This window comes from Chenopodium album, chromosome 11 (genome assembly GCF_948465745.1).
Source record: "Chenopodium album chromosome 11, dcCheAlbu1.1, whole genome shotgun sequence".
Lineage (NCBI taxonomy): Eukaryota > Viridiplantae > Streptophyta > Magnoliopsida > Caryophyllales > Amaranthaceae > Chenopodium > Chenopodium album.
The window spans coordinates 5031868-5042197 of NC_137844.1; the positions used below are offsets into that span (position 1 = coordinate 5031868).

General features: G+C 34.8%; 1 protein-coding gene across 2 annotated transcripts; it reads right to left on the bottom strand.

The window, feature by feature from the left end:
• Positions 1-1078: 1078 nt before the first annotated feature.
• LOC145567219 (putative boron transporter 2) lies at positions 1079-6267 on the bottom strand. Of its 2 annotated transcripts, none has more exons than XM_081626471.1 (12): positions 4799-6267; positions 4627-4709; positions 4331-4523; positions 4100-4238; positions 3714-3879; positions 3242-3408; positions 2932-3105; positions 2713-2808; positions 2468-2605; positions 2061-2380; positions 1705-1975; positions 1079-1614 (listed from the first exon to the last, which is right to left on the bottom strand). In XM_081626471.1, the coding sequence occupies exons 1-12, from the start codon at positions 4900-4902 to the stop codon at positions 1303-1305; spliced, it is 2163 nt and encodes a 720-aa protein (XP_081482597.1). In that variant the 5' UTR covers positions 4903-6267; the 3' UTR covers positions 1079-1302. The 2 variants fall into 2 exon arrangements, with proteins under 2 accessions (XP_081482597.1, XP_081482598.1); XM_081626472.1 differs by having other exon boundaries at positions 4614-4662; positions 4799-6263.
• Positions 6268-10330: the final 4063 nt, after the last annotated feature.

Consider the following 10330-nt stretch of genomic DNA (forward strand, 5'->3'; position numbering starts at 1 on the left):
ATTGTAATCATGCAAGTATCAATAAAACCAACCTAATAGAATTAAAAAATATTAGGTCAGAAGAGAAAGAAACTCTCAGCACATAGCTAACTAGATCAAGTAGGTGACAGATGCAGTGCATAGATGTCATATTCCACATTTGTCCTTTGCTTGTAATCATAGAGGTTTATGTAGGGCATTTTGTACACCCTACTCTCATACCTGGTTGAAAAGTTTCCCATGGTGTAGCTCGTAGCCATTATTGGATAAATCATTCAGCAACTTGAAGATGTTTCGCCTTCCCGAGCACTCACTACAAAAGGGAACACATAGTCTTTGAGAAAAGATCAAAAAAGCATGAAACAAAACAGACTAGTGATGAGTAACGAGGCCATCTGATAAGACATGAACAGATTAGGACAAGTACAGGACAATTATTTATCAGATTCGCTGATTAGCATAACAACTTGCAAATTCCATGATGATGTTCCAAGTTTCAGGATCCGAATGTTTTCTCTACCTGGAATTTCTAATTTGTCTGGTCACTGATTATGGAATTCATAAGAGTTCAGATAATTTCAGTAACAGCAATCAACAACAGGAAGTACCAATGATTAATTACCTGAAGTGCAAGTACTGAGCTCATCAGGGTATTTTACCTAACACAAGGAATCTGGTCATAGTGCAATCCATTTCATGATCATATTCTTAGACTGCTGCATTTTTTAAATCATGTATATGAGAGTAACAATTTAGATATTCAATCAAATCTTTAGATAAATTTAACATATCTGATAGAAGATATAGTAGAAGCTAATATTCTATTACAGTATCTTCTATCATATCTTCTATCATTATCAATGCTGCTTACAGAGTTTCCAGACAAGAGATCATGTTTTTCTTTACATGATTACATCACAGGAGATCTTTTTAAGAAGTGCTTCTAGTAATACACAACGCATATTTGCGCATTAAAAATGATAGGCAGCGATTCTGATCTGTCATTCAGTGATATGTTATGCTAAAACAATGGTCAGAATTTTTGTAATGCAACTGCCACTCTCATTCTTCAATTCAATCATAGCCAAACAAAAGAACGTAGGAATTCAGAATTCTTAGTAGCGGTAACTTTGATAATTGCTTCTTCATTATCATAATATTGACTATCCATCATCCTTTTGACACAACATTACAACAGACAATCTACACAAAATGATTGGTTAGAATCAGAACTACAAGCACAAAACATAAATGTATATCTATATTTAATAGGCCTCTCGAGCACTTTCACAAACAGCTATACTATCAAGGGAAATAGACTTCTTAGCTTGAAGATGAAGCATGACCATTCCTTCCAAGTGGTGAAGGTCGAGAACTGGGAATTTCCATTATCTCAACCCCTTCTGGGCTCATTCCAGGACTTTTCCCCTTCCTTGGTTCAGTGATTCGAGGACTGTATACTCTATGAGACAACCCTGGGCTAGAAGCATGCCTTAAATTCTCTTGAGAAACTGGGGTAGAACTGCTTATCTTTGGACTGTGAATGTGGCGGATTTCACCTCTGCTCCTTGTCATAATTTCGTCAAGGATTTCTCCTGATTCCATTTTAGTCACAGAAGCCTGGGGATCTTGACCCTATGCAGATAAAAATTAGCAAGCAGAACATAAGTGGCTGTCTAATTAGTCTGAAGAGAAAAACCAGGTAGAAGGATTGGGAGAGCTTACTTCAAATGACATTTTGTAGGAAATGGCAGGTGCCTCTTCGTATTCAGCTGCATCCAAATCCTGAAGATGGGCTCCCTTGAAAAATCTAGGCAATACATACTGTCTTACTGGGACAAGTAGCATAATCAACAAGGGGAAAAGAACTCCTGCTATTGGGATCCATGTTATGCCAAAACACAACAACAAATATACAGTCTGAAAGATCGTGAAGAGTGCAATCGTTTTGAAGGGAACTGTCTCAATGAAGGTTGCATGCTGCTCGTCAAGCAATCTGGAAAATGTCAACAGGAAACAAATGTAAGATAGCAAGGATATTGAGTCACTCTGCATGAAAGTTGGAAGTTAGAAGTGCATACTTATATCGTCGACCAGGAGCAGTGAAGAGTAACAATATTCTATCCCAACACTGATTTCCTGGTAAGCTTTCAATGGCCATGAAAGCAAAGTATCCCCAAAGAACTGCTGTGGGTATTCTCTTTATGACAGGCATAGCTGCTACACAGCCACCAACCATTACAGCTTGAAGCAAATTGCTGAGGCGTTGTTCTTTTACTTCAATGGGTAAAAGGTCATCTACGTCCTTGTCTACATCAAAAACAGTTTCATCAACCGGTGTGTCAATGCTGCCACCCTCTGAGAACTTCTGTACTGTTGATTCTTTCAACTCCTTAAGTCCCTGTTAGAAATTCTGAGTTCAACATAAAGGAAGCAACACTATAATCCATATAAATACTAATTAACAGATTTAGGTCAGCTAGTTTACCAGAGAAGATGGTATCTGATACACAAGAGGTGTCTGCATATCCTGGTAAGCGTCTTGCATGTTTCTGTATAACTGACCCAAGTTTGAATTCTTCTGTATGCTATCTCTTGCTGCTGCTACAAGCTTGTTCCTTAAAAGCTGTTTCAAAAGCCAGTTAATCATCTTAGAACTGCATTTCATATAAACAGGTTTCAAAAAATGTTTGTGGTAGTATAAGTATTAGCCAAGTTATGAGTAAATGATACCCGGTGTTTGAGAGTAGCCAAGCTTCTTGTATGCATGGGAGATTGAGGAATGACTCCATTTGAGGGGGGAATACCAATAAGACCACAGAATATGACCTGTGGAGTGTCAATTTGACAAAAAAATGTTAAGCTATACAAAACTTTAAACCAAAGTAGACAATTAAATTTTACTTCAAACATCATAAAGTAACTAGTTCAATCTTGGGATAGAATGCTTACCAGAAAACCAAGGAGAAGGAGATCATAATGATAGGAGGAAGGTTTCTTCAGGTTAAACTCCTTTTGTTGAGCCAATTGAGAAGCAACACTATGATCGAAATAATAGAGGACAGCAATCATGGTGGCTGGGATAAATGCTCCAACAATGTGCAATGCAGGCACTTCCAGCATTTCCTGAAAGACAAGAAAGATGTACTTCTTACAAGGATCTGCAGCAAGGAAGCGTTGATAAAACTATGTCTCCATTCCAAAGCAAACACACTCTTATCATCTGTTCTATAAAATACAAGATGCAACACGCTATAAACACCTTGATGACAGTCCAATTTGAATGAGCACCAGGAGACCATGGATTTGGACTGAAAAGACGCCTAGGAATCCCATCCGGAACATTATGAGTTGGTATGTACGATATAGCAGTCCATACCAGCACCATAAGTGGCACACCATAATCAGCGATTAACCCTCGTAACCAACCTGCTCATTTTGAATCAAGCAAAGATGTAAATGACCTAATAGAACTGAAGTACGAACAAAATTCAATGTTATTCTGCATATAGCAGAAAACACCCAGCAGCAGCAGATCTAGTAACTAATGCAGGTAGACACCGGCAATGAGAAATGTTAAATTACAACCAACAGTGAGGTTGGACATAGGAGAATAACTTACCGGAGCAGAAAAGATTAATATTACGTTAAAGGACAGTTTACATTCAGCAAACTTAAAACACCCTTTTCTATCCATGGGATCAAGAATAGAGATCCAAAGAATGAATGTATACCTGCACCATAGCGCCATGATCTAGCTTTACGACTTTTTAGTGCAGTTAATAGAAGGCCAAACGACAGAACCAACGCAAACATTCCATTGCCAAAGCGCCAAGAAGGAAGAAATGCAGTCTGATTAGGATTTTCCCTATCAGGTATACGGAACTCTTCCACCGCTCCCTACAATGAAAAGTTTGGTCAAGATCAAAAAAAGGTGCTTATTCCAATTAAAGATATGTGGGTTTTGTTTCAAAGCTGTCCTAGAAAAGTCAGAAAGGATCGGTACAGCATTGAACATGTCACAATTTAGAGATTCTGACAGAAAGCATTTTTATACACTTTAGATTGATGACGCTCTTAAAAAATCAATAAGAAGATATTACAAGCATATCATACTCACACGAATTGCCTGCTGCATGAAGAGCATTGCTATAAGCAGGCCGAACAGCTCACCAGCTATGCGTGTAAATCTATTGATGATAGAGCATGCTCCCAACACAGCCAACAAGAAAAGCAGAAAGGCTGTCCATACACAAACCCTGCATGCACAAATACAGACATTTGACAATAATTCAGCAAAGCTCTTCTCATATACTCCATATATTATAGTTGAGCCTTCCAAACTACCTACCAGGCGGTCCAAGCCAAGTAAAGCTTGTGTCCCAATTCTGTCCTCTCCTTGGCAAAGTTGTACATAAATGTATACATAATAACTGTTGGTTCAGCAACGCCTAGAATAAGCAATGGTTGTCCTCCAATGATTGAATGGATGATGCCACATATTGCTGTTGATGCTAGAGTATGAACTGCTGTCAAAGATCCATCTGCAATAGTAATTGAACAAATCATGTCATTTTAAAGCTTGATTGACACAGCATCAATAAGGAATGCATTTGTTCCGCGGATAACTTAACAGTATGCCAGTACCAGTAGTTCTTTCCAGCTGTTCCCCAAAAGATATGACTGGAATTGAGGAAGCAAAGAAAACATAAGTTGTTGGAGCTAAAATCCTGAACCAAGAGCATGGGCAGAGTGAATATAAGCTTCAAATAAAATGGCACAAGACCAGTAACTAATGGCAAAGAATGGTGTTACAAACCTAATTCCAGCACGAAGTCCCCCAGTCCAATCTTGCTTGTAGCAAAGAAGTCTTTCTTTAAGATCATTTTTAATTCCGCGAAAGGGAACAAAAGTTTCTTCCATGATCGATCAATCACGTCTACAAGCCCCCCCTCCTTCTAAGGATATACTATAATATCCCAACTAGAACAAGGACACTTAAAAAAGGACTAAACTCACTCAAAAATACGGAAGTGACTCGAGAGGCAAAAGAATAATCAAGTTTCCATAAGAAGATATAGGCCAAAGATTATTATGGATAGAAAGCTAATGGTAGGTGATCAATAATCAAGAAGCAACATATTTGGTTCATCTTGCTCATTGGATGTGGTATAAGTGGTGAGCTTTACATCTGAATGAACCTAAACCTATGCTCAAAATAGATTTGTTAGTTGATATACAGCTATAAATGAATGAAAGAATAGTACTTGATCTAATTGATTTAAGAGCAAACAAGTATCTATTACTTACTTGAGCTCCATAACTATGTAAACAACGATGACTAACAAGTCGAATCCATAGATATACAAGAGAGTAAAATTTAGCGGAATAGACCAGCACATTCCATCAACTTATATACCAACTAGCGGCTAACTGCAGCAGATTTCATATTCATTCTAAAATTGATACTGAAAAATCATCCACAGAAAGCCCTCATCAACAACCACCCACCAACAAAACAACTCAAAACACAAACAATCAATTACATAATCAAGCTTGATACACTCAATAACACTGCCTCAAGTTCAAGAACACGAGTTTATAGGCAACAAATTTAACGAAACCCCATTATCTCAAACTCAATTAAGAATGGATTATGACAGCTTTGAACAAATGAACATCCCACAAATGAAATGACAACTCAGAAATTAGAAATTAGCGAAACCCCATGACTGAAAAACAGCAATAAGGCTGATTTAAAGCGGATTAAGGCAAATGAGCATCACTCAGAATAAACTCCAAAGTAAAAATTAGCGAAAACCCATGATTATAAACTGCAGAAAGGGTACTCTAGAACAAGTTCAGGCAAATGGGCATCACCTAAACAAATAAAAGACAACTAAGAAATCAAATTTAGCGAAAACCCATGATTATAAACTGCAGAAAGAATGTTCTAGAACAAGATTAAGGGCAAATGGGCATCATAAAAAAACAATCACAAAATGATAAATTAGCGAGAACCCATGTACGGAAACTGTATAAAGAAATGATTTGGAAGAGAATTTGGCAACTGGGTACTATAATTGAAGCAGAAAAATTACATTTGACAGCAGAAAATGTAAAAACTGACAAATTAGAAACGGCAATGAAGGCAGAAAAGAACAGGATAACACAGCTATGCAGGCAATAAATGAGCAGAAAGTGAGAGTGAAAGAGAGAGAGAGATTTGGGAAATGAAATGAGGATGTTTGTGTTTGTGGTGAGAGAAATAATGTGAGCATAAATAAGAAAAGAATTTGAAAGAGTTGGGACTTTGAAATTGAGTTTGAGAAAAAATTAAAAAGAGGGGTCAAATTAAACGCAAGCTTATTAGGCGGGGAGAGAGACTGATTGAATTATTATTAAATTAAAGAGTAAGCATAACACAAAATGAATGCACAACCAATGTGACATCCACTTATTTTTTTATCATTTTCTTTGGGTTTTAGGCTTTTGTGTGTAGTCTTTCTAATCACTTTGCTGAATCATTAACTTTTTTAAATGATGATTGTCTTTTTATTAGTACTAAAACACCGTCCCGTGTTTACAAGGTATAAATGGTTTATTATTGTGGATTGGGTCCGTATGATATTTAATCAAAACTCGTAATACTCTATTTAATGTGATATTATTTGATATCGTTGAGAATTTAAGGGGCAAATGACATTTATGGAGTTATGGATAATCATTTACTAGGTGCTTAACATCAATCTATGATTTTATTGTATGCGAAGTTTTGCCAGACCTGATCACATCTAAGTTTAAACCTCACTAACTATATTTACTTGAGAGTAGGTAGACCTGATCACATTGAGCCCTGCCTGTTGACCCGGCCCGATTTTGGGCAGAATTTTCCTGCCCAGATTTTATAAAAAAAAAATAGCGGGTTTGGAAAAGCGATTTTATACACTTTTAGTTTATTTTGTTGACCCAAAATTAGTCCGAAAAGCCCGCGCGGCCCGACTAGTTTGGGCACTTATTTTTAGGCTCGAAACTTGGCCCGGTCCAGCCCGAGGAATGGGCTACTTTTTTTTTGCCTTGGCCCGACCCGCCCAATGATCATCTCTAAAAAGTAGGGGGACTTTCCTACCATCTCCATCTACTCTCAAACATTGATCAAATTATACCATAGCTGAGCTGACTTGACATGTGAGAGGCGATGGTGTAATAGGATTATTCATCTTTCGGTCTTTAAAAAAAATCACAGATTTCTATTACAAGGAGTTCGTACAATATACCACCCTAATATTGAGTTTGGGGGGCGGCCAAAGGGGGGGATATGTTTTATGCGAGTTAGTAGTATTCTTATTGTTTAAAATTCCCAAAGTAAGTAAGGGCTACCTACTCCAATCAAACTAAACACCGTACTTATTAAAAATATTATCGCATTTTAATACAAATATATATGATGCAAGTACTTGATGCCTCATGCAAAACTATCGTTTAATTATTTTTAAATGATATGTACGTACTCTCTTTAATGATAAGTTGATTTTAGCATAATACAAATAACAGGCTAGCTTAGATAGTTAGTTAGATACGTTTATACACTTCAAACCAACTTATATTATTACATTGTCCTTGTCTTTCTCCACCTCCTTCTCTTTCTTTAATTTGCTTATGGGGTTATTTAATTAAGGTCAAATTATGACCATGCATGATGCATCTTTGTTTTGTAATAGCAATTCCGTTGTCAGTCGATCATTGGATGTTTAAGGTTTTGTTCTCCTCAATTTATTTTTGTTTAACTTAGCTTATTTTGGTTAAAAAACGAAAAAATAGACTTGATCAAACAATGAGTTGGATTTGTTCCAAACTTGTTAATAGGCTTGAAAAACATTATTAGATTATTTATGTGATGACATAGGATTTTACATTAATAAATCTGTAGTATTAAGATTATCTTCGAATATACTTCGTATATACTACATATAAAATAGACTATTTATGTGACATAGGATTATTCATTTATCTTACATATGAACCCACAAAAAAAAAAAAAAAATAAATAAATAAATAAAAGAAAAAAAAATTCATGCATATAGACAGAGAGACTTTATGCAAGTTGTATTCTTTCTCTTATGTAAAATAAAAAAATAAAAAATAAAAAATAAAAAAAAAACATGTCATTGAAGTATAAGTATGAAGACATTGACATGTTGCATGAAGATAAGATTGACAAAAACATATACTCCGTACATGAATAACACGATGCACACATTTATCAATGGCATAGTTTAGGTCTTAGCTATTACTCGCACGTCTTTCATAATTCGCAGCTCAAAGCCAAATCTAGATAAAGAAACCTCTAAAGAAAAAAGATTTTTTGGGAAATTGATTTTGGCACACCCTAAATTGATATTGACATACCTCCATATTAAAAAGAATATAAAAATCCGTGCTCTCACATAAGATGTGCCAAAATCAATTTATGGTGTGCCAAAATCATTTCTCGTTTTTTGGAATTGTGTAAGATGTAAACTCTTTTTTCTCCATGATTTTTAAGTGCTTGAATTTAATTATATGTAACTCTGTGTTGGTTGATCATAAACATGAATTTCTTTAGTAATTACGTACTTCGTACTAAAAAAATTAAACGTAGGAATTTGGTATGGTGATGGACAACCACTCCTTGAACAATTTGTTTGGTAACTAGTTATTAATAATGGTAATAGCAATGAATTTGAATGTAAATTTGGAAAAAAATTAATGTTCATTCCTATTATTACTCAAGATGACCCTTAATTTTTTCTAGTTTTCTTCATAAATTTTCATATCCATTACGTCCCAAGTGGTAATGAATGGTAATGGGAACAATAATGAAGAAAATGCAAGCTTAAGGGATGAAGTTGTACTCCCATAGTCCCATAGAGATTATATAGTTTGTTTTCCATATATTATATGCGAAATATGAAGTATTAAATTGCATTTATAATTTATTCCTAATATCGCAAATTTATTATTAGCTTCCAAATAGACCAGTAGGTCATACGTACAGTTAAGAATATGTTATCTGATCTTCGCCCTATATAAGGTATTGTGATCTAACTTTATAAAGGTTCATTGATTCACTACTCCATTCTAATTTTATTTTTTATCTGGTATGATTTGGATATTTTTATTGATCTTATATGATTCATATGAATTATTATCTTTATAATTCGGTATGGTTGATTGATCTAGAATGAATATATGTTTATGATTCCATCTGGTTTGAATTTTAATTAGCTGACACATTCGATTACGTGATCTAACTCTAAGTCTCTAACAAGCATAAGTAATAAGAATAAGACAAGACCACAGAGCCAAAACCAAAAACGTGGTCCAATATAATGACAAAGAGCAACACTATTCTACATACGTACGTCAAGTACCTATTTGCATCTCCCCTTTCTCAAAGAGGATTTAATTAAATTCAAATATACATGTATAATCATCAAGATTATAATCAAGCTTAAGTAAGTCCTATGGGCAAAGTGAATAGTTTATCACAAATTAATCAAATAAATTGGTGCTATAACTATAAGTGGGAAACAATAAAGGCTACAAGCTTGTTGGTAGTTTTTGGAGGTACATATAATAGATTGACATGATAATGATTTATGAATTGAATTAAATGAAACCTAATATTCTCATCTTCATCAACTTGTACTGTAAAAGTGGACTACCTTTAGCTTAGTTTATCTTCAAGATAAGAGGACTAAAAAGTGTATTGGTGCAAATCCCATCTATCCATCTAATCAAATTATAAAGAGCATGATACACATTAAGCCCATGCAATTTCATCTAATAATTGATATTATGCATGAACCTAAACTTTTATGATGCATATATAAGACAAACCAACTACTTATATTGAGGTTCTTCTAATCTTCTTACATCATTCTTGTTTTTTTTTTTTTTTTTTTGGTGGTTTCATACCTTATTGTTTATTAAGTGAGTATACATTAATTCATCTTAAATATAATACAGAGTAATTCTTTAATTCCACAAATATTGCACCATAGATGAGGGGACAAGAAACTTAATAGGAGAAGGAGCAAGGCAAAATGACAAAAGTGTTCTTGTCCTCACAAAAAATTACTCTAATTAAAACGAAATAAGTATATGTGCAACAAATTATATGCAAGTGGAGTGGGGACACTTCATATAGTTTAAAACTTCAGATGGGTTTTAGTAAGGGCATATTGGTAAATGTATAAGGCAAAAGCTTCATAAAAGGGAAATGGTGAAAAAAAAAATAGGATATGAAGCACTTCCTATAAAAAGTTAAACAATACTTGAAATATTTGTGTAACGAAAGAATCAATTT